At 40.3% G+C, this 25686-nt stretch overlaps 1 protein-coding gene across 2 annotated transcripts in view; it reads left to right on the forward strand.

The window, feature by feature from the left end:
* Positions 1–25686, forward strand: part of LOC123987349 (guanine nucleotide-binding protein G(i) subunit alpha-2-like) — a 67166-nt gene that overhangs the window by 24980 nt on the left and 16500 nt on the right. For both annotated transcript variants that reach the window (XM_046076151.1, XM_046076152.1), the window contains exon 2: positions 21639–21681. In XM_046076151.1, the coding sequence (XP_045932107.1) occupies positions 21639–21681 (43 nt within the window). The remainder of the gene's footprint in view (positions 1–21638; positions 21682–25686) is intronic.

A 25686-nucleotide genomic window follows, 5' to 3' on the forward strand; every position in this document is an offset into this window, starting at 1 on the left:
AACAAAAGCTAACAGTCCTGTGCTTAGCCAAGTAATGTTAAGCTATGTGAAGCTATATAATGCCCAGTTACTTTACCAGTCTGTAAAGGAAGGAACATTGCTTTGGCGTGCTAGTTGTTAGCTGGCAGGTCTGTTGTGGATTTAGCCAGGCGGGGAAGAATTGTGGTTCCGTTGCAGTCTTTTGCAGTGTTCCTATCGTTCAGATGGAGGACCCTGTCGCTGTGTCTGCTCTTCTCAGAATTAGTAGTCTAATGTTGACATAGCTATACTTATTAGCTAGGCTCCTTACATGCTTGCTTATAACTTATTTGAAAGTGGGTCTCCAACATTGACAGAGTTGTTTTAAGAAAATGGATGGACTAACTTCTTAGTTTACTTGAATGCTTTAGTTTTTCTATAAACACATGGCTCTGTTTCCGTTTGTGGGACACTGGAATCAGGCAGAGATCTCACCACAAATCCACACGTTAACTTCAGCAGCTCGGATAAAGTGCAGCTCACAGTCCCAAACAGAGCAAGTTTGCGGCTCAGTTTTTAACGTTACATTTTTAAAATTGAAACATGTCACATTACCGCTTGTGCACAAACTGCGATTCATAGTGCGAGGTAGGTCCACTTGATTAATCTCACGGCACTCGCTGGTGTCGCATCAGATGCCAGATGCGAAGTGGCATTCAGGGGAAGTCCGACAGCAGAACATCCCCCTTGTGAATGTGTAAACACGGCGATAGAAAGGCGTTCACGGTGTATTCCTCAGAGAAATTTCTCCACGGTAATATCAAGAAAGAGAGCGTCCATTTTACACAGTGAACTCCATGTGGCTGAAATTTTATAGATGGTCGGCTACTCTGACTTTCCTCTCCTATGAAGGCAGCACGGAGCTGCGACACAAGGAGCTGACGGAAACACTGACGACAGCAGTAGTTACGATTCACACAGTCTCGTCCAGTCACAGTGGAGTAAACGGGCAGGTTTTAATGTTGCAGACCACAGTTTTTTGCAAGTAGTTGAAAGTTTAAACTGGTATTGTTGTGAATCTTTGGTGTAAACTCGGCTTAAAACTTTCACATCAACAAACACCCCTCTTTCCAAAATATTTCTTCCAGAGCCCCCATTGAGAAACACTACTTTACACTTTAGAGACTTTACGCTTTTGTCTGTCTATCTGCCTGCCTATCTCTCACTTTCTCTCAGTGAGTCTTTTTCAGAGTCCGGGGCGATCGCACTGGTCAGCTGCAGAGAGAGGAACCTGAAAGGAAGTGGAATAAACAAAAAGAAAGCAAGCCAAACAAAGCTGCAACGAGCCTTTAGTAGACATGCTGGTTCAGGGGCAGCATGTGCACACAAAGAGCTCTCTGTGAGAGTGATAGCGCTCCGTATTCCTGTGGAGTACTCAGTCAGTCACACACAGCAACAGGACGCGGAGATAAACTTGACTTGAGCGTATCATTTTTAAACTGTACACAGAAGTGAGTTTTGGAGGCATACCTTAACTTCGGTGGAAAAGTGTCAACAGATCTGTACTCACTACCAGGCTCAGTCCACATTCACCATAGGTAAATGTTAACTGCTAGAAGGACATAAGGAAATAAAATTACAGAAACAAGCAGTGGTAGTCATGTTCCTTATGGACACTAGTCATAATTTAAATTTAGTGTCGTGCTTGTTGACATTTGCTCTATCTCTCTGGGTCAACGGGTACATAGCTGTTGTTTAAATCTCAGAAATATTGAAAGAAATTATACCTTGGTGAGCTTAAGTCAAGGACTGCCTCCATCAACAGTTCTTTCAGCCCATGTAGAATTAATTCAAACATTATTAGAATTAAACCTTTTAAATCCTCTGACTCTCCTTTTTCAGCTAATTTATGTTTCTGATCTGATTCTGATCTGCCTGTTGTCAGTACTGACACCATAAACATTAACACAGATGACCTGTCTTGAATCTCATAGGCAACTTTAGCAACAGAATTATCTGCCGAGCTCCAGGAGTCTATAGTAGTTACCTTACCAATGTTGTTTTTTGCTAGATAGACAGCATGTGACACCCCATGCTTTTTAAAACTTGGATCACTTTGTGCTGCACCAGAGAGATAAACTACTGCTTACTTTTCTTTATTTCCCCCTCTCAATCCATTTCTTTCCTGATGTGTACAGTGGTCCATAGAAAGTGGTTGAAAAGGGAACGGTACCAGAAGTGGTCAGTGATGTGTGGGTTGATGCATAACCTTTTCTCTGCTGATGTATTGGGTTTATTGCCAAAAGTGCAGAACCGCAGGTTCGCATGGTGTCTCATGCAAGTAATGGAATACCAGGAATACCCACATGGACTGAAGCAATCTTGGAGAGACAGCATTGGCAGAGAAGGTTTTATTCCTTAACCTTATACTATGTAGTACCAATTAACATATTACAATCAAAATCACATTTTACTGAAAGTATACACTTAAGTTACTGCTTATACACTTTAAGATAACAATTTGCAGAATTGTTGACACCATACATTTCTTGGACATGCTGTGAAAGGACAATGTAAGACAAATGGCAGATACAAGGTTAGGTATATCACTCATGTTGAATATACATGCATATCTCATGTAGTCTGTCCCTTACTAGAGAATTGTCAAATAAATCTTGCGGAGCATAAACTTGCAATTGCAATTTTATTTAAAAGTTTAGCACCACTTTTTGTTTTAACAGAGTTTGTGTCTAAACCAACTTTTCATTGACCCAGGATTTGTAAGCAAGTGTGATGGAATTACGGAGGGATAGCAAGTGTCTGACATTTCAAACAGATTATCACAACCACTTTGTCAAATAGAATTGGTAGAAGCAAAGTGCAACTGTACATCAGCTACTAGGTTTGAACGACTGAAAGAGCAGAGCACCTTTTAATGAATCTGTACACAAGAGAAACTATAGTTGGGGGCATGTGTAGACAGTGTCACCTTCCCTGCTGTTTTGTCTTGTCTTTCATGGTGTCATGCTGCGTCTTGATAGTGGACAGCTGACAGGTAGTGGCCCACATTGACAAGTGAGGACAACTCAAGGTTGTTCGTGGACCAGTGATGCATGTTGTGAGAAACCATGATTCTTTTTAATATAAATTTGATCATTTGATTGCAGGTAGGACGTCCTCCGTGGGTGGTGAGCAAGAAGGTTTCTTGAGAATGTCATGTCAGTGATGTCATGTCCTAACATGCTTATGGTCCCAGTGCGCTGCTTATTTGCTGCATTAGTGACATTGTGCCTACTGAGCCTGCCAAGTCAAAACATAAAATGTCTGCAGCCCTTTACAGCAGGGCTTCCATCGTGATTTAAAATAGGGGGACTTTAAAACTGTATGGGAACCAGAATCCAAGAGTTTCTATTCACCTCCTACTTGTAACCTCTCTTTTTGTGAATATCAAATCTGTGTGAAAGCCATGGCATTCGTCTTCATGATGTGACAGGTCAACGTCACTTCATTCAGTGAAAGGTGTCAGCAAACCAAGTTTCAGCTTGTGTTCTCTGGTGGAAATTTGTGAACCGTTGAGAAACCTCCCTTTTCACCCCTCCTCTTTTCATTTCCTGTGCGTTTTTTTTTTTTTCAACTTGCAAGTTGAGGTTGCTATAGTGACACAGAGATGGAATAAACTTCCTGTCTGTTTCCTGTGGTTAATTGCGGCCTCTTTTGGCCTGTTTTTTTTCTTCCTTTATAATCTCTTGCACACACAGATGTGTTGATTTCACACTATTCATCATTTCATGTAGATAATTATAACATACACAGTACATTATCAGTTGGCTTGATGAGCAAAACACATTTTCTAAACCTTGTTTTAAATGTGGAGTATTTTGTTATGCTTTTTCAGTTTGAGAAATTAACCTTTCAAGACTTTACCAAAAGGGGAAGAAACCCGGCGAGAGTGTGATTCATAACTGAACTGTCATCATCTAGCTATTATCATCATGCGGCACAGAAGTTGAGGAATACAAGTTGCTTTGTGAAACAAATCCCAGAGTCTTCCTACCCAGCTGTTAAAATAATTTTCTCTGAGCTGTGACATTTCATTTCACCTGCTCTTGTATTTTAAGAAATCTTATGTTGGCCACAACACACTAAGCCTACAACATACACGCAAGGTGGCGGCACAGTGGGTCTAACATTAAAACAGAACATGTTAATATGTTTCATTATTCATGAGTTAAGTCTTCAAAACCTTATCTTCTCTTCCCCAAAGCCTTTAGGCACTTTACTTCATGGGCACTGGCTTGCCCTATTTCTCCTCCTTCAATGCTAATGCGAGTCCAGAGTAAAAATACATTTGATTCAAACAGTTTAAAGATTGGACATTTTTACTTGGGTCAGTTCTGAATCAGATACTATTTGGCTTTGCTAAAAAAAATGTACTGTGTTGCAAAGTACGCGAAAGTAAATTATATTTCGGAAAGTGTTTAGAAATATTTGGAGTATACTATTTCCTAGATTGTTGACTGTTACTGACATCTCCGCTTTAACGCAGGAGAAACACCTTGTCTTGGCTCTTTGGCATTGCCTATCACATATAGTATAATCAGAAGAGTAATTGCAAAACATGTTAACATCTTTATACTTGGTGTAAGTATTTTTTAGCTTTTAAGTTAATCTTTAAAGAGAACCGGTTTTATCTGAAATTGCATTCACAGTGTCTTTAAACTTCAGTTGAAATGCTGAGCGATGATGTTTGGTCTGACCATGTCAGGTGCATTGGTCTGGTCAGGCCTTTCATGTCTGTAGGCTTCAAGGCCAGTGAAGCCTCTGATTTTTAGGGCAGGGAGAAGGCCAGTCGTCTAAGGCAGGCTTGGTTGCCTCGTCTGCTCTTTGATCGATGGCCTTTCAGTTTGGAGTAATTATCTCAGGCCAGACTGGGACGCTGGTGACTTTGTGGACTGCCATTTCCACACAAATGTGCATAAACCTAGAAAATATGATTACATGTGTAAATTAGTTACAGCCAAAGCAGACATTTCAGATTATTTTCAAAAGGTTCACTGCCCTAATTTAAATGCCAAATGAATGCCTCTTTCTCTTGCAAACAACAAAGAAGTGCATTACAGTGTCATCTGTAGCAAGTTTAAACTCCTACTTTCTATGAGAATTTATTTTGTATTAGAACATTTTAATTGATAGCCAGACATTTAAATTGATGTATTGTTCTGTTTCTGTTGTCAGATAGTAGAAGTATAAAATAGGGATTTAACTGCAGCTCATGAATGCCATCTGTAGCACAAAGAAAGTTAAATAAATTACTGTGTTATGGCTATGAAATTGTCTGACAGGATAACATAGTTATAGTTTAATTAATATATTTAAAGGTCCTATATAATGGTAATTTTAAGGTTCTTTTTGTTTTGGGTGCATACTAGAAAATGTTAACGTGGTTTAATGTTTTTCAACATTAAACCACGTAAACACAGTTTCAGCACCTCTGTTCACCCTCTGTCTGAACACTCTGTTTTAGCTCCTGTCTCTTTAAGCCCGCCATCTCTAAAAGCCCACTTTGTGCCAAATGCGGGTGGATTTTCCGTTTGGAAGCCAAATGTTGGAAGTCTACCTGCCACATCGGCGGGTAAATATATTCGGCATATAATTTCTATTTGACTGTAATTAGCAGCATTCTTGCTGGATTTGTGTCGCACTTAAATTGGCCCCCGATGTACCAAGGTATCTGAAATCGTGTAACACATGAATTAGGGGCGTTCATTGGTTGTTGTTTATGTTCTTTTCATGTTACTTGTGTTTGATTGGCGTAGATTTGTAAGGGATGGGCGTTAGGGGACAAAAATCGGGAGGGGAGATCGTTCCGTCTTTCTGTCTCATGTCTGTGACCAACTTTCCCTGCTCAGAGGCGGATACAATCTGCTCTGTACCTTTCATAAAGTGCAGCAGGCTGGCAGATTGGCGCAATACCCCCGTGAAATAAGGCAGCGTGAAAGTTGGTGTTCAGCGCTAATTACAAAAGTTGTACTAGGAGGTTTTTTTTTAGCTGGGTAGTTGGCAGTCCAGTCAGCATCTGACATACTGTCAGATCTTCTGTTGGTCCTGCTGTCCTCCCCAGAGATCAAGGAGAATGAGATATAGGCTGTATAAAAATTGTTGATCCCACAAAATCTGCGATGTTGTGGCACCAGGACTGTCAGAACCAGAAGGCCAGAAGAGGGTGATTGTAGAAAGTGAACAGTCTGACGAGGAGGTTTAAGTTGAATGATAAAGCACGACAAGAGTGAGCAGTGATAAGATTTCAGTTGAATGATTAATAAGTAAATTTGTAAGTTTATAAAACAAAATACTGTTGTGTTTTAAGTACATTTAATAGCAATAATATAATTTCGCTTCAAATTTTACTCTGGCCTCTTCTTTAAGTTTGTATATGACATAATACCTTATTATCTCAATCAAAACGACGGGGAAAAACTGTATATGGGGCACAAAGGCAATTTATTATTTTGGCTGGTAAAAAATATGTTTGGCCGGTGGAGTTTTTCATCTACCAGCCACCTTGGCAGGTGAGCCAAAAAGTTAATTTCCACCCCAGCACAGCACTGTTGAATCGATGTATTTTATGGAGAAAATATTTTCTGGTTTTCCCTCCAAAGTCCTCCAGCTGCTCTGCCTAAACTTTGGACAATTTACAGTTTCCTGATGGACAGATAGCTTTACTTGTTGTTAACAGTTACCTTTGCCGCTAAGTAAAGCTAATGGAGCTGCTGCAAGCTAGTAAGCTCCTCTAGTAGAGGAGCTTTGGGCTGCTGGGAGTGCCCAGTTCGGCTGATAATGGCAGCTACATTTAGCTGTTGCTAGCGGTTACTATAGCGTTAGCAAAAAGTAAAGCTATCTGTCCATCAGGAAAATCACAGAGATTTGAGGCAGAGCATTTGTATAATATTGGACCTTTAAAATAACACAAAGAAAGCTGGAAGCTAAAGAGTTGTCTCTTACATTTCTGCTGGCTGTAAGCACACTGCAGTACAAAATTGCCATTCTCAGATTTAAAAGATTGATTTTGAAGAGTGTTTTTTGTTTTTTTTTTTTTTTTAGCTAAAAGCAATGAACAACACAGATGGATGAGAAAATTGATGCAGACTTAATATGGACGTTGGCCTCAGTGTGTGTGTGTGTGTGTGTGTGTGTGTGTGAGAGTGAGAGAGAGAGTGTGTGTACTCTCTCTCCATTGTAAGTATGCCGAGGCAGAGCATCGTCCTTCCAGACTCTTAGTTTCAGCTGAAACAAAACAGTAACAATATTGTTTGTGTCCTTTTAATATTTTTGATCTTATCAGAGGTTTCTGCATTCTCAAGGTTCTGCCTTTTGGTGGACTCGTTTTTATTGAGGAAAATATCCTGGATTTGTGACCAGTTCTGAGTTCTTTGCTGTTGAATGAAACTTCTGATTTTACTATTGCCTCACTGTCTGGATTTTGTTACTGAACATGTTTTTATCCAAATGTTTATACACTGCTTCTTCCACATCTCATTGCTCATATTTTGATGAACAAATCCATAATTCATTGCACCTTTTTCCTCCATCCTTCTGTCTGTGCGCCTGTAAATGTGAATGTGCGTGTCTCAGTACAAAGGTTAGTGCAGGAGGCAGGCGGGTAATGGATGCATGTATAATGCATCAGCAGTACATTTACAGTCCCATGATGCAGCAGATGCCTCCAGTAAGCTCAGAATCACTGTGTCCCTGTTTGCATTCTTCTTTGCCAGTTCAGGGTGACTAATAAAAGGGTATGCCTACCATGTTTTCTTTTTAAAGTGTTTTCATCAACTGTATCGTATGCTAGCACTCCTTCACATGGTTCAGCCTCATCATTGAGAGGCTGCAGATTTTGTGACTGCAGACTGCTAATGCCAGTAAGAGACGCTAAGCTCCCAGCTTTGTTTTGCTGCTTGAAGTGAGACTGAAACTCCAACAAGTAGAGTGGCTCCTCCTGTGAGTGTGGAGTGGCTTTCTTGGTGACACAAAACAGTGCAGGATGAGGTGGTACACATCAATGTGGTCCAGTGATCTTCCTTAATAATATGTTTCATGCTTTTCTGTCTGAATGCCTCAAAATCGTAGAGCTGTTGACACACTTGTGATGGGTGGAGCGCACAGTAGTGAGAGACATTTGATATGTCTCAATTAAATGCCAAACACAAACGGTAAGCACATTTTAGTCATTGCACTGTGACAAAATAGTTTCACACTGATGTAAGTTCTCCGAGAGCAACCTTTTTAAATAGCTTCTCTTAAGGTTGACTAAATCAATGCCTCAATGGGACTTGGAGACTTTACACACACTGCACATATCTGCACCTGAATATTTTTAAGTTTAAACAAAAGGTGTGTGTGGGGGGGTTGCAAAAATCAAGGCAATCACATTTCATTTACTCATAATACAGTCAAATTACCATTTACCTTCTGCCACTTATTCAGATACACAGCTGAAAAATTTACACCAAGTTAGAGCGTGTAATACAATTAAATATAGATATGTTAAGCACAGAACACACATACACACATACAGAAACTAAAAGGGAGAATGTAATGTAAAATAAAGGAAATAAACCAGAACCCGCAGCCCAAATGACGCAAAAAGCACAGGAAGTCATGTCACATTGTTTAGCAGCAGTCAAAGACGTGTGCAGTAAACAAAGCTTTGTGCTGCTTTATCCCTCCTAAAGAAGTGTTCATCATAGCAGATTGAACATCTGTATGAGGCATTCAGTATCTGACCCCGTTTCTACCCCACAGTGCTGCTGCTGATACCATGCCCGTAGTTGGTGCACGTATTTGTGTGAGTGCAATGCATGTGTTTTGCATGCAGAGGGATTGTCTTTCAATACCCTTGGTGCTACTCCAGGTCTTTGTCTGTAACTAGCACAGTTTCAGAGGTCGTGTAACACAATCCTAAACCTGACCTCACCATTTGTATGCATGTAAGCTCTGATTAAATTATATAGAATTAAGTGTCAGAGGGGGTGAGGATGCTGGGACAAAGACACATGGTCATCATGGCTTCCAGCAAATGAATAGATCTAGTAAATCTTGGTGTTTGATGTTACACACAAGTGTGTTTGTAAAGGCCTTTTTATTTTCTGAGTAATTGTTCTATGAAAAGGTGAAGTTTACTTAAATAACTGATTGCACATGTCTGTTTACTGATATCAGTAAAAGTACACACAGTTATCAGTTGCAGTACAGCTGTATTAGGAAAGTGTATAGAGGGTGCAAATTAAATTTAAAAAAAAAAAGTGTGTGTCCCTTTGCAATTAGATTTTAGTTTCCATTATGACAACGGCATTAAAACTAATGAACATTTTGTTCAAATGAGCAGCTGAGTTTGTCCACTGGTTAACAAGTTATACAATCACTTTGGAACTGAACACTAAGTACTACAGTATGTTAATAACACAGGAGAACATATTAGTGGTAGCATGTTCTGAAGGTCATACTTTATTGGGAAATGGGCTTGTTTATTTGCTCTGTAGCAGCGCCATGGCCGAGGTAGCCTGCTCCAGGTGTTGTAGCACGTTACAAAAAGCTCACACGGCTGCAGACTTCCTGTATCCTTCTGCCTTACACTCCTTCATCCCCGCAAACGGTTTGAAAATCGACATCAATTATGAATTCATTCCATCTGGTGGGCTGTGATTACTGCTCCTGGCACTGTAGCGGGCCTGATAGCCACTTCTTCTTACACTACAATTCAGAGCGAATGAAATGAGGTAGGAGAGACACTTTGGCCAGAAACCAAGAAAGAAATGTGAGGGGGAGAGACCTTGCCTATTTTTTTACTCATCTGCAAATTTAAGGAGCATGATTCAGCCATTTGTAATAAATACTGGCTTACTCGATAGGAGCTTCCCTATTATATAGTGTTACAGATATACAGTCGTGGATTTCTCAGTGTTGTGGATTTCAAGGTTGTTTCAATCATTGGCAGTTAAGGCCAAGGACCAGGCAATTCATTTGTCACCGTCACAGTGGGACCTCACTCTAGTGTCCCATCAGAGTCTCTAAAGGCCTTCTCTCTCTTCACCTCTCTTCATTTTCCTCAGATGATCCTCTCTGCTGTCTGCTACGATTAACTGTTTGCTGTCCCACTCATCTCAGTCTCCCATCAATGTCTCCTCCTACCTCTGCTTTTCTTGACCCCCGCTGAATTTGTCCTACTTATGTTTTCCCACCGTCAAAGCGCACCTTCACCTTCAGGCAGCACTTCAGACTTTTACGATTGGGCCCCCCCTCCCTGTAGACCGGAGAGCAGGTGGTTTAGAGATATTACCTGCTCTATGTCCCTCTTACCATGTATCTAATTAGTGAAACATATAATTTCCTAATTACTTTAACAGATTTGTTTGTGCGTGTGTGGCAAGGGTGGGTGTGCTTGCATGCGGCATGTGTAGAAAAGGCCTTTAATGGGAATACAGTTGCCAGGAGAGTTTAGAAAGTTGCTTTTAGACAGAGATCAATGAAAAGGGCAAGACATGGAGGTACCTTAGAGGGTAAAAACTAACCTAGACGTTTTTGCTGGAAAAAAGTCACATTTATTCTTTGCTTCTTTTTCCCATCGAAACAGCACCTGACGCTACGTACCCGATGCTAGGTAACTGAAGATGCTCACGTCACAATTTTAATCCTGCTGAAGTACATGATGTGGGATTTTTGCCATTACAGCTGAGAAACTGTAATCTTTGACTATAAAAATAAGACTGACAGTTATGTAACCTGTTTGATCAACTGTCAAGGTCTGGAAAGGTAAGACAGCACCTGCAGAGGAGTGGGGGTGTAGAGATTACCAGCGTGGAGCTGTCAGTCTATCAAACAAGCAGCTGCCGTTTCCTTCTTTGTGTTTTGCTCTCCACATGTCTCGGTGGGAGAAAGACAGAAGACATTTTGCTCCACATGTCCCAGCAGCCTGTCAGAACATTGTACCTGTTGTACACTTTCGAGGCTGACAGTCTTGAGTTCCTGTGAGCTCCATTATCTGCTGAACATTTCTCAGACACGATACATCAGTGTTATCACCCTCTCTTTTATTTGCTTTTCCTGTCTTAGCAGCATTCTACGTTTCTGTCATCTGTTGACGGAAGCAGGATGTCTGCACAGGGTTTTCTTAGTAGCCAGCAAGGGAGGAAATAGTAGCCAGGTTGGGGGCTCCGAAGAAAAACTTTAGCCTCAAAAGCCCATATGTGGTGCCACATACTAATGCCGCTGTTCCGTAATATACACTGATTGTAAACAATTAGTACATTATTGTGCTTTTTAGCTAACTGACTTTTGTGATTAAGAATCGGTAGACCTTATTCTTTGTTATCTACTCATGACACCTTCACTGTAAGCTATATCAAGACATGCCACAGTGATGGTTAAAGCTGGCGCAGGCAATGTTGGTGAACCACCAAGTTAGATTTTCAAAAGTATCCAACTGAAAAAATCTCACCCCCTCCCTCTAAAGCCACTCCCCCAAAACACATTTCCATGTTCAATGAATGTGCAGGTAGGTAGACAGTAGGGATGAAATGGTATGAAAATTTCAAATCACGATTATAGTGACCAAAATTATCACGGTTATCAGTATTATCACGGTATTGTAAAAATGTGCCAAAAAAGATAAAAATGGACTGATACACACACTGAAACCATTTCAAGTTTTTTATATTGAAAACTACAAATACAGTTGCCATTTTGTTTGCATAAAAAATAAAATAACAGCAAATACCTTTTGTAAACATATGAAAATCATCTATTATCAAGATTTTATATTATATAGGTAACGCAATGACCCCGTGGACAATTACATGAAAACAAATGAGTCTTTAGAAGACAGTGATAGTAACTGCAATGAGCCCAAAAACTGACATAAATACAGAGGAGTCTGGAGCGTTTCTAGATATGCTGGTTGGTTGACTAAACTGCGTAACGTGTTAACATTTGCGGTGGACAAATAGACTCTGCCGACACACGACGCACACAGCAACAGAACGTGAGAAAAGCCAAAGCTAACTCACCCTGCGTTCACTGTAAGGTTATTTTCTTCAGTCAAGTTTCCCTCAGCACTCTGATAAAAACTCAAATACGACCGGACTTCAGAGTGAAAAATCACTGCAGGGTTGTCTTCCGCCGTCTTGTCATTGACCCAAACAAGCCCACGTTGCATTCTGCGCATGCGCGCCTGCTTCTGGGAGACGCTGGACAGTGTTTGCCGTGAGATTATAACAGCACGGTTAACCGTACCTGGTTATCATGGTAATTAAAATGATTAAATGATTACCGTTAAACTGATCGTTTCATCCCTAGTAGACAGTCAGGAAGGACAGCCAATCATTTTATTCGGACCAAGTGATTGGCTGTGCTTATTACAGTGCTGTGACGGCTGTGGATACTGGATATTTTTTTCAGAGCATTTGATTTATTGTCAGGATGTAAAGAGAAATTCAACAAATAAAACAAAAAATGCTTTTGAAATAAATTTCCTACCCCAGCTTTAATGTATTGTTTTACTAGAAGCATAAAGCAAGTATGATTTAAGAATGAACACTCACTTTGTTACAGAAAGCAGGAGAAAGTGACTCAATGACAGGATTACCAAAAATGTGTAAACTATGGATAAAATGTATGATGTGGAAAAACATATTGATCATATATATTACTATATAAATTTTATTTTTAAGACATGATTTTGGGCATTGGACACTAATTTGCATAATTAAAGCATCAAAGACATTTTAAATTGCACAATTACACTGTGAGGCTGAGGCATAGGCCTGTTACTTTGGCAACATTGCCTATTTGTATTTGCAGTGCATCTTAGAGATAGCTCTATGCAGTGTAAATTAAGATAATAAATTATTTCTTCAGTCATTTAGCCCGTGAATGTGACATATAGAAATTGCAGTGCTTTACTGGAATTTTTAATGCTTACTGCGCAATCATCAAGTTGCTGCCACCGGTGTTTTTCGAAGTAGCCCGTCTAATGAGGACGTACCCTGTCCGTGCTATCAATACAGTTCTTAATGTGTTTTGACAATTAATTTGCTAATATTTGTCAAACACTGAAGACACCTCTCTGGGGGACACAACCTCTCAGCTGAGCACACGCACATTCATATAGAGCATATGGGGAGACAGAAATGTTGCTCTATCATCATACTCGCATTTTTCTGAAGCGAACTGTTTGTAAAATTTACATGCACAGTGAATTACAACTTGTTAATCAGAACAATTTTAATAGAATCAAAAATTTATAGAATAAAGTAGCCAGTAGTACTTAAATTAGTGGTTGGCTGTATGGCTGGTAACCGGTGCTTATAGAAAACTCTGTGTGCAGTATTCTTACAATGTACTGCCAGCCTGCGTATATAACCTCTGAGTATTCAGGACGATTATTCTCACTAAATTGAGTTTGGATTTTTATATCAGTATTGCCCCATTCCTGACGAATATAAAAGCTCTCTCCTTCTTTCTTTCCCTCTCCTCTCCCTCTTGGTTTTCAGAGCATTGGTTAATCTTTAAACCCTGTAACTGCTCAGGAGCTGCCCTGTCCATGTGGTTCTCCTGTGACTAATAACCTCTGCAGGAGTCACACAACTACCACATTGCGCTTCAAGCTCCATTGATTAATTTCTCCAGGTTTATGATCCCATATATGAGTTTTGCTTTTTCATGCCTTTCACAAATTGTTGATGTTAATGATTGATACAGTTATAACCGTGATCAAAGCCTTGCTGGTGGCGGGGCGAGAGGGGTTTTCCAAACACAGTAAAATATGTTTCATACTAACACGCTAAAGGTCTAAGTTCTCCAGAATTGGTCCTTGCAGCTCATCTTAATGGATAATTGATTGTGGCTGTCCATTGGTTGAGGCCATTTGCACCTGTATGAAAAATTGGTATCAAATGCGAAGTGAATACTCAATATACACAGAGGAAGTAGATTTGGTCTTCCTGCCTCTCACCCCTCTCTGCTTTGGCAGCAGTTGTCACTGTGCTGTCCAGACTTGCTCTTTGCCTGAGGCATGGTAGCCATCTGTTGGAGGAGACTGAATCTCTCAATTCCTGTCTATAAAACAGACAGATTTTCCCGTTTTGTGTGTGTGTGTCTTTTTTTGCATTCTCGAGCGTACACATGTTCATGCAAGCTGCTTCCATTTCCTCCTTGATTGGATCTGAGAATAGGAAGTGGCACATGTGTCTCTTGGAGGGCCTCTGGTCTTGAGTCTGGATTAGCACATTTCTCAACACATAGGCCTAGCTGAGAAGAACAGGCGGCATCGGGCCGCCTCACTGCTGGTGTGTAGGCGGCCGAGGACAGTGGGAGGAAGAGTTTTAGAAATGATGGAAAATTTTAATTAATTAGATTATAAAATAAGGAGAGAGTAAGGCTGTGGGGAGATGGAGAAGTGATTAAGGCTTTTTTGTTGCATATGAGATATCTGAGAGTTCAGTATAGTGAGGCAGCCTTGTCTCACTGGATCCTGCTGTAGGCAGGAGTTGCCAACTCTGCGCTTTTGTTGTTTTGTTTTTTTCCCCCTCTCTTTCCCCACGCACTTCTTTTCTACCTGTTTCCTTGAATTCCCATGGCTTCCTTTATCACTTTAGTTACTCAGCTTGGCACCAACACAAGCTGCCTCATCACTTTCCCCCTGTATGTTTCGTGGACTGTGTGTAAGAGGGGAGGTTGTGAGAATTCAAGCAGGGTTATTTGTTCGAGTCTCAGGCGGCTGAGAGTGAGACTAGAGACTGTGAGAAGTCTTAAGTCAGTGAAAAGTGATGTCTTAACAGTGAGACCAGCCTTGCCTGCACTGGGACCAATATTTATGAGCACATCAAGAAAGCAGGAAAAATTGCATTAACGGTAGTTAACAGCATTAAGTCTCAGTGATTATTGATTTGAAGCATCACGACATCCATTGTTGTCTTCAGAGTTGAGCTTTTAAAGGCAGAGCATACTTAATTTTCATGGGTCAGCCTGTCACCAAGGGGTCAGATATTGATTTATTCAACAGATCTGCTCTGAAGTGGGGACAGGAAGGACCAGGGGGCCGTCCCATTATAGATTTAGTGGATGGGCTGAGCCTGACTTTAAAAGAAAATGTTCTTGTGTTCTTTCCATTGTCTTATTCAACTTTCTCTTTGTTTGTTACTTAACATTCTCTGCATTCACAGTGGCAGCACAAGGAGCAGTCAAACAATTGTCTCATTAAAGGGTGTGACATTCATTTATCACAAAGCAGAGCCGACGCTTTATTAATTTTTCAGTAAGTTGTCTGCATGCCTGATGGTTCAATACAAATGGCTGCATCAATTACTTCAGTAATTACACAGTCTACTTGGGACATTGTGAACAGCTTGTAAAAGCCTGTTTGAAAGAGGACTACATGAACATATTGGAGGTGTAGTATTGAACAACCCACTCCTGCAGAATGTGGACACAACATCATGAACACCTACAGTATGCACTTTAATTCAATTCATGTCAATTGCCCTGCAAGGAAAACTACTTTGTGAAACGTTCAGTTGGATTATATTGGATTATATTATATTGCATAGGTGTTTGGGTTATTATTATACCCACATTCAGTTTGGGGCCATTGTAATTCTCCTCAGGCCAAAATTATTTCCTGGGTGTATACATGTATAGCCAATGTATATTGTTTTATTTTATATGTTACCCTGTTTTAATTATCTTTTAAATGCTATGTGTGTAGCATGAAGGGATTATAAACTTTCATTTCATTGTACAATCTTGTTTTATATGGATACATAATGATAAGTTGTGACTGACTGACAATCAGGACTGGGACTTTAAGGGTACATGCCCTGGTATTGTTATATTACCACAAAAACACCCTCAAAATCTCAAAAGTTTCACCTTTCATGACATCATTAGTGATAGATTAGACCGTGGATTGTTTTATGAAGAGATTTGTTAAAGCTCTAAAACTGAGCTTAAGTGCTTATTGTCTAAACTCATTTTCCCAGTTCAACATATGTTCCTCTCATCAGCAGTGAGATTTAACTTCTTCAGTCATGTCCCCTCAAGCCTTTCCCTTTGCCAGTGGCCATAAAACGATTTGCTGTGGCCTGGCAAAGGCAGTTGTCATGCTGAGTGAAAGGAGGCGGAGCAGCGTGAGAAGCTTGTGTGAGCTGTAGCGCTGATTGGAAAGGTTCAGGCGTAAACATCAACAGCGGGCCTGTCTTCTCAGCTAGCAGCGGCCCACACTGCTGCCTTTGTGTCCTGCACCCAGCCTCACCAGGATGGGTCAAACTTGCTCCGAACACATGCATATTTATTCATACACACAGAGTAAAAGCCTTAATACCCTGGGCGGAGGCAGACCTGTGAAACATTTAACATATTAAGCTTGATGAGGCTGTGTCTGCAAGATGCTGACGCAACACGTAGGTACTGTAGGAAGATAGAGAAATAAGTTGATTATTTTATGATCCTCTGTCTTGACACAGAACAGTGGGAAGTACCCTCATTCTTTCCTCCTTTTATGTCTGGACTTGTCAGTTCTTCATGCTTCACTGAATAACGAAACTCTAGAGACAATGTGAGCATGCCAGGAATTCTCACAGAAGAGCAGGCTGCCACACTTATTCCCTTTGGCAGGTTTCATCACTGGTCAAATGTGGGAGTCGAGCTTTGTCAGTTCTTTTCACAGATCCTGTTTCTACAAAAGAAAACTGAAATTCCTTATTAGGTTTCACAGTTAAACAGAAAAAAATCTGTGTAAATTGACGGTACTGTTTTCTAGGCTTGTTGAGTAGCAAGGTGGTTATGGATGCACCGAATGCTCGGCCACCGAAATGAATCGGCCCAAAAAAAAAAGCATTTTTGGTGTTCGGCCTAATACGTCAAAAGTCATGGTCTCTGTCAAATTACGTTGACATGTCGGCAGTGTGGAAGCATTTTAAAGTGTCTGAGAAAGACGCAAAAATCACCGTTTGCAGACACTGTTCTGCTGAATTGTCTCCCAGCACATCCACTCCATCTGTGGCTGACTTCTCAGAAAAGGCAAAAAATATTCTGACCCACTTTGAGTGTTTCTATCACTCGTTTCTGAGAAGGCGATTAAGAAAACCGCACCTACGTTTGGAGTGTCCATGTATTCAAGCCTTTATGGTAACTGAAACTGACCAGTGCTAGCTGACAGGCAGGTTAACGACTTTATCCTGTCATTTTCTCTCTTTACAAAGACAAGTGTTGCAGTATGAAAGTCCTACCTAAAGTCTTGATGTTACTTGGTACAAGAACCACATACAACATTATTTATCAAACTGGGTCGGACTTGATGAATGTCCGGTTTTCAAAATAAGGTGTCTATACAATATGGAAATAAGATTAATTGGATTATATTCACAGAAAGTATAAAACATATTACATATGTCCATTAAACGTAAATGGACACAGGTAATTTACTCTACCGGACCCTTTTGGGCCTCGGACACCCACCCACCATAGTCTCTCCAAATCTTGTGGGAAACACTGAATAAAGCACATTTTGACCATTTAATTTATGCAGTGGTTAAAAAAAATGGCAAAAATGTGAATGTACGTGTTCGGTAAACCTAAAGTCCAGTCACCACAAAGCAAAGGTAGAAAACTGGACCACCTCAACAAAATTTTACATCGTGGACAATGATAGGTGGTAGTGCTGTGTACCATTTTATTATCACTTTTTCCCTACCAAGACAAAAATAATTTGCTCAAAAGCTGTTTACACTCAAGCCCCAAATACCACATTTTCACAGTGGGAGTAGGCACAGTTCCCCTGGTATATTAACGATAGTTGCATTTAATTTAAAATCGGCAAACAAAGGTAGATACCCAATCACAGGTGTACTCATTTTAGTCCTATGAAGTATTAAGTGGATCCCATGTTGTCTCAACAAACAAACAAACAGGAGTAATTTCTTTTATCAGCTCTAGCAATAAAATAAATGAAACCACCAGGTACCCTGGGGCAACAACACACTTAGATCTTACCTGATGCAAAGGGATCAGTGTATTCTCTCCTTTTTTGCAATTAGCAGAGGTTTGCTTTAGTCTGCAGCCACCTGGGACTTGATCAAAGCTGTTTCTGTGCCGGTGTAATGTTCACGGGGAATGGCTCAGAAACCTTACTCACTTACCGTGACTGTCATCTGACCTGCTTGTGTCACTGTTAATGACACCTCCCCACACACCTGTGAATACAGTCCTTCCATCCTGGGTCTGGCCCAGGCGGTGTCCTGCGGCAGCTGGACCCCGGTTAAGCCTGTGGGCTCCCTGGCGCAGATTCCCCTAGCGTCCATCTGCGTATTGGTTCTGCCTGTCTGCAAGTCACATTGTAACCTATGGGTAATCGGGCAATTTCCTGAGTCTTGCTGTGAGATTTACAAATCCCCTGCTGCTTTCTCCTAGTACTACATATCTTCATGCTAATACCCACTTCTTCCCCAACACACACACACAGACAGATGATATTTAAGCTTGCGCACACACTCAAATTTTTCCTCTTTGTCCATTTTTGTATTTTATTTGTGAGGGTGAAGGAAATGTGACAAAACACACAAAAGCTAACTAAATTCAAATGGAATTGGAAACTGGCAGTATCCCCTCTTTTTTTCTCTGCTCTTTTTATACCATGAGTCAGAGAACCACAACTGTCGTACATGTTGCCCAGTTGCTAGGCAGTGGACAGTATTTATTTTCCTGCAAACTCAACTTTTCTTCATCCCCTGCACCGCACAATCAGTCCGTTTCTTCTGTGTCTTGGCGTTTAGTTAAATGCATTAGTGTTCATTTCATCTTCATACCAGTTCAGTTTGTTTAGAGGGGATGGGTTAAAGGTCAGCTTAGTTATGTTTTAGGTTAGATCACATTTGAGCTTAGCTAAGTTAAGAAGGTGTTCATTTTTTTTGTGCTGAAAAAGCAGAAAAACAAAACTAATTCTACCACATGGTTTGTTCTATTTTGGCACTGCAGAGATCTGATTATGACTTAAGTCTATTCAGAGGCCACCGGTTAGAACCTGCTGTCATTTTTCCTAACAATCTTCAGAACGTGTGTGTGCCTCCATGGTCCAAAGGGAGATATGGTGATAATGCAGCATTAGCTGGAGATCAGACAAAGTGTGTTGTGTAATAGCGACAGGATCAGTGGTATCAGTCTGACAGTCAGCAGGCCTTGAGTTCCTGATACAGCTTTTCCCCACAGAACCACCAGCAACATATGCTTATTGCCCCAATCTTGAGAGTGATTGCCACTCGGATCACATCAGTGACCATGACAAAAACATCCCCTATGATCCCTGAGCAGTCCCAGCTGTCCTACTAAATGTGTGTGTGTGTGTGTGTGTGTGTGTGTGTGTGTGTTTAATCCAGTTAAGGTTTTATTAGTAGAAACAAAGTCTCCCCAGTCCTCCAGGAATTCTGCAAACCGTCTTATTAAAGTACATGTACTTGTACAGTTGTTGGCAGCCTTTTTCCGCCAGCTGGCAAGTATGAAATATTAAAGCGACACAGTGCAGGACTTTACTTGCCTTTGCAAATGTATGTGCATTGTGGTCGCTGAAGTACTAATAATAAGGATTAATGCAGCATCAGTCCATTGTTCATCATTTTTTAGATATTCATAAAACCCCACTTTATACTCAAACCATTGTGCTTTCAGTTAAATATTTTAGAGTGTGGTCCTCTCACATTAAAGTTACTGTCATGTGTAATGAGGAACACGTTATTTTTGCTGTGAAATCATTTGAACGGACAGATTCTATAAGCTAGGAAACTGAGAATACACAAAGTCCAGGCTGTTAAGTGCATTTGTATGGTACAGTAAAGGGATCTGTTACTTGCTATTTGTTAATCAAAGCAGCAGTGGCGCTGAGGTATGTGCCACAACTTCACCGCTCATTTCTAGCTGTTAGCAGCGTCAGGTTCAGTGGACAAATTCCAAAGGGCATGTTTACTACTTTCAGGAGAGCAAGGGCTTGGTGGGTGTGTGTGTGTGTGTGTGTGTGTGTGGGTGTGTGTGTGTGTGCACTAGCTCGACTCTGATCAGTCAGATTCATGAACTCACAGGTCTCGCAGTTTGGCTCCAGACTCGCTGATGTGCAGCTGAGCCAGAGAGGCTCCAGGGACAAGCTCGGTCATGACTGTCTTACTGTGTGGCTGTCCTCCAGATTAGTGAAAAGTTACAAATTATTAGTTTCTGTTATGAGTGCTTCAACCCCAAAAGTTTGTTCTAATACATACAGGTATACAGAGTTGGTGTGAGGAGGTTTAAGTGAAGACTATTTTGATGGCCTTTTGAGCTTTAAACCAATATTAGAGTTTCATCATCATCTGTGATTTGCACACTGCCTGCCTGAATCAGTCTGCATCTTAGTTATTTCCCATTTTCTTCAGCAGGGAATGTATTTACAGTTTTCAGTCACACTCAAGGTATGCGGTGAGCCAGAGAGAGCATTTCTTTCTATGCTTTTCCTCCCGCTTAACAATATGGCCCACAGACTGTACAGCAGATGGATGAGCCCTTCATCACAGTGTGATTTGCAAATTGCTTGGAGGGGAGAGTGTGGACTTGAGAATCATGAGGTGGATTAAAAATGGAGAATGTAACAATGTGTTTGTATTAGGGCAGCAGCCAATGATTATTTTCATTGTAGATAAATGTCCATCCCAATAAAAATAATACCAATCAACTACTATGGCTTCAACAGGTAGCATTTTACGCAAGGTATCGAATGAAGTACTTTAAGAGTACTGGTTTTCGAACTGGTATCGTAAAAATTTTAAACAGTACCCAACCCTAGCCTTGGCACAAAGCAAGGTATGCAATAACTCACCTTTCACAGTCGGTTGGATATTTGTTCAAACTGTCTTTTTTTCAAGGCAAAGTGCACATTCTTCTCTATTAGCATACCACACAGAGGAGTATGAGCTGACAGCTGTCGGTGGAAACTATCTTTGCCCATTTCTACCCAGGGGCTACACTGTGCATGTGCGTGCTGCATAGTAGTGTATTTTGAGGGTCATCTGAGAAAGACTTCACCTGAGGCGAGTGTACTGACAGGCACCCCTGGGTGGGTGTGTGTGTGTGTGTGTGTGTGTGTGTGTGTAGTGTAGTGTCGTGTAGTGTTAGATTCCTTGTGGCAGATGAGCTCTCCCTGGTCACCTCAGGCTGTTAGAATAAACATAGTAGTGGATAAGAAAAGCACATATCCTGTCAGTGCAAGACATTTCCATTAAAATGTTTATCATGATAAAATGACTTGTCTTGAAATAAAGAGGGGAATAGGATAGCAAGTGTTTTTTGTTCCTTTTGAAAGGTTGTGAGTGGCTGGGATGATTCCTGTGAAAAAAAGACACCCCTGTATTACTACTTGAATTTAGACTACAGATAGAGCTGACTGAGATATAGGGGCAGAATCCTTGTAGTTATACAGTAGGAGAGAACAGGAGACTGGTCCAGGATGAAAATGAGTGCTGAAGTCTGTTTCAGAGCTAAAGCAAAGCCTGGGAGGTAAAAGGAGGGGAGGAAGAGAAAGGGTCCAGATGTGAGGCGGCCTCTCTGGCTGCCTGTTTACATTTCTCAGCTAACGGGAGTGTATTTTTAACCTGTTTTTGTTCTCTCTGCAGGTGCTGGAGAGTCAGGGAAGAGCACCATTGTGAAGCAGATGAAGTGAGTGACTGCTCATTGTTTTGCTTTTCCTCCCACCATCTCTGACATATTCATATAGCACCAACTGCATTAGGAAAATTTAGCTATACATGGTATTCCAACATTTATTTGAGGATCAGTATGTGCAGCATGAACATGAGGGTAGAGAATTATAGCAGCACGTTAATTTGTGGATATTGAAGCAAGTGTGCACCACAAATGACTCATCTTTTTTTTTCATTCAAGTAAAGCAGGTACAGCAGCGCATTAGGGCCGTTATAGGTTGGTGGGGGGGGATTATGGAGCTGGGGGAGGGGAAAATATCCCAAGATTAAAGTCACAGAGTCGTTAAATAACATAAGCACATCTGAGAGTTTTTTTCTTGTAAATTTGTGATTTTATAATCTTAGAAATGTGTGACTTTCTTCTCTTAAATTTACCACTTTAATTTCAGAAAATATCCATGTTTTTTCTGGAAAATTTACCACTTTAATTTCAGAAAATATCCATGTTTTTTCTGGAAAATTTACAACTTTAAACTAGATTTTTCAACTTATTTTTTTTCTCCCTTGGAATATTACCCCCCTCTCCCCGCTCCATAATTAGTACTTTTTAAAATTTATTTTACCTGCAATGGCCCTGATATGCTGACCTAGGTGCAAAATGAAGTCTTCCAGTGTAGTGTATTTTAGGAAACTTTAGGAATACTTTTCTGTTCTGTCTCTCACACACACACTCACACACACTCACTCACACACACACACACACACACACACACACACACACACACACACACTCCTGCACACCTCTGTACTGTAGCTGATTTTGTACACAAGGCTGTCCTCACCTCTGATAAATGCAATCTTCTAGCTACCTTATGTTCAGAGTTTGGCCCATTTAGCTTGCCACTCTTTGGCTCACAGCCAGCAGGCTTGAAATGGGCCATTAACAGGCAGTGCACCATGAACATTTATTACCAGCCCTGTGGATGAGAGACAATTTAGTGATGGACCAAATCGCACAGAAGACACAGACATAGATATCTGCACTGCACTTTCCTGTGTTACACATGGACCACAACAGTTACCAGGGTCCACCTTGGAATGGATTTTGCTTTAGATTAAAAAACTTGAAACATGAAATTCCATACTCAAGTATATACACCAAGATTGGATTCTGAATAGATTTAAGGCAAGAAATTGACCTTGTATTTGCTGATTTGTGGTCTATTTTACTTCACATTTACAATGCTGAGCAGAAATGTTTACACAAGTACACAGCATTTGAGAGTATCGAGAGGCAGTGAGTCATGTCATCATTTAAACTGCGCTTCTCAGTTTGCTGGTGGTTCCTGCTTCCAGCTAATTCTCACATTATGTTATTTAAAATAAAGATCTTGTAGGGAGATCTGTACTAACCTCACAATGTGAAGATAAAGTGGGCCACTTCAAACTTACTTTGGGAGGATGTTAAAATCAATAATTCTAACAAGTTTACAGTTTGTCAATGGAGGCAAAAGCTTAATATGTACAAGCTGACATGACCAGTGACAACTGGCAAGTTTGTCACAATGTTTTAAAGAAGTTGTTTACATGCAGTATCAAAAGATATGAGCAAGGAGGAGCTCAAAGCTTAGGCCCTGATTATTGTGTATTGAAATGGAGCCGCTGGTTTCCTGGCTTTGACATTTTCCTACTGTCAGTCAGAAACCCTCCCTGCTTATCCTTAAAACAAGGGTTGAGAAATGTGCATTTCTACAGCTGATACGTATGAATGAAAGGCCTAGTGTTTTGGCTGAGGCGGTTTCACAAATCTCTCCGATACACTGTTCCTTTAAAATCCTCTCAAATGTGCACATCAGTGAACACCTACACGCATGATGCTTTTGAGATGTCATTAATAAAGGCACACTTCCACTCCCCCAAATACATGGGGGCTTGAGCAAGGGATACACAAAACACAAAAACAAGTCTCTCCAAATGGCCAAATTACTTCTCTGTACACATTTTTGGATAACATGTTGTTAGTGCACTCACTGAGTTGACTTAAACCCCCCTATAAGACTTATTTCACAAAGCATGTTATTTATTGCCACAAATGATTCATATAACATACCAGACCCCTGGAACCGGTTAAGCTTATTGGTAAGCAGCAATTATTGATGTTTTTAATTTATACATGTACTTTTTCCGTCTATCACATATCAAAATGTCTGTTGTGAAAAAGGTATATGGGACTCTTTAACTGACAGTGAAGTGAAAAGGGTACTTATCTTCATAGACGAGTAGGAGTGAATTCTTTCGGCTACCTAAAAAGAGAGAACAAACAAAACTCTCTCAAATGCAAACCCTCAGTCCCAAACTAGACTCAGTTGTGTGAGCATCTTCTTTTGTAAGACGGTCAAATAATAGATTTCAGGAATACTATGTGGGGAATCTCTCTATTCTTAATTCTAACAAAAGGATAATTATGCTTGCAAAAATGTGAGTCACAGGAAACTGCAGCACTAATAACTGAGTTTCATTTAATCTAATTCTTAATAAATATTCCCTCCAGTTGACGCTAGACTTGCGCGTTGTGTCAAAAAAAAAAGAAAAATTATGCTTGCAAGAATGTGTCAGTCACAGAATATGACAGCATTAATGACTGGATTTCAATTAAATCCAGTTTTAGAGTTCTCTTGAAAATGTCTCCTGGTTGATGCAAGATGTGCAAGTTATTTTTAACACCGGCAGTAATGAAATATTTAAATGTGAAGGAAGTAGCTCACAAAAGCCATACAATATAATTACCATTGCCAAGTTTTCAGTTTGTCTGATCCGGTTATATCATTGATTCAGGATATCGCAAAACTACTTCGTCAAATCTAATGGAAAGTTAGGCCAAAAAAGAAAGAAGTTATTGTAGGTGTGGATAGGATGTGTGTTGCTGATGCAGATCTGGATTCAGATACACATTACATACTCTATTTGCTGTTATTAGAAAAACGGATTTAAAGGATTAGGGCGGTATGAGCTCTGTGAGTGCTTCCTTCTGTAGATAACAACTGATCTCTGTTGAAAGAGACTCTACATACATTCATATAAGTTACATCTGCATTTAAACAAGGTGTTCATGTGCAGAAAGCACAATTTCCTGATTTTCTCATATACAGCTGTCCAGCTACACCTTGTCCATATGTGCCAGCCATAAGTTTAAGATTATGATAAAAATAACTATTTAAATAGTACTAATAAAACAAAGTTTGCACAATCAAGTCAATCAAAAATGGTTTTGAGTGTTGAAAGTTTTGTTTCAAGGGCTGAGGGCTTTCAGTCCTCTTGGCAGTTTCACAGTGGGCTCACTTGCATATTAATGAGGTCCCTTTCAGCACATCACACAACCAATGAGACACTCTGGTCTCTGGGCTGTGACAGGCCAGGGGAGATGGTTCTGTTTGGTTTCCAGCCAGCCACTTGTGTCTCAGCCCCATGCTTTTTCAACCAAATGCTCTTTTCAATCTGTCTCTTTCCACAACTTCGAAATCAAGTAAATATTGAATTTGCTTTTGTCTCTCAAACTGAGAGACACAAAAGTGGTAGAGTTCTCCCACTACTGCAGCCCAGCAGGGTTGTGATTTGTGATCACGTGTGCGGGACTAGATCATCTTTGATGAATCTAATGAAATACCAATTAAATGTATCGTCTTAGCTATTAATGGACAGCATTTTCACAATGAGACGAAATTCTTAGCTGCTTAAACTTTCTTTTACATTAGGAGATGTGGCCAAACTAAACAACACTTATCAGTTGTATCTAGGGCTGGACGATATGGCCAAAAATGTTATCACGATAAAAAGTTTCATATCTTTCGATATCGATAATTATCACAATAAGTATCAAATCTTTATTTCTTTTGAGTTTAAAGGCTGATTTTTGCTACTGAGGAAAAGTTGAAGAAACCTGATGGTTAATTGTGGTTTAAACTCGTCTTTATGGTCAACACTTGATGCCAAACAGTGGATCACTTCACAAATCTGAGGTAGA

Source organism: Micropterus dolomieu, linkage group LG18 (assembly GCF_021292245.1).
Source record: "Micropterus dolomieu isolate WLL.071019.BEF.003 ecotype Adirondacks linkage group LG18, ASM2129224v1, whole genome shotgun sequence".
Taxonomy (NCBI): Eukaryota; Metazoa; Chordata; class Actinopteri; order Centrarchiformes; family Centrarchidae; genus Micropterus; species Micropterus dolomieu.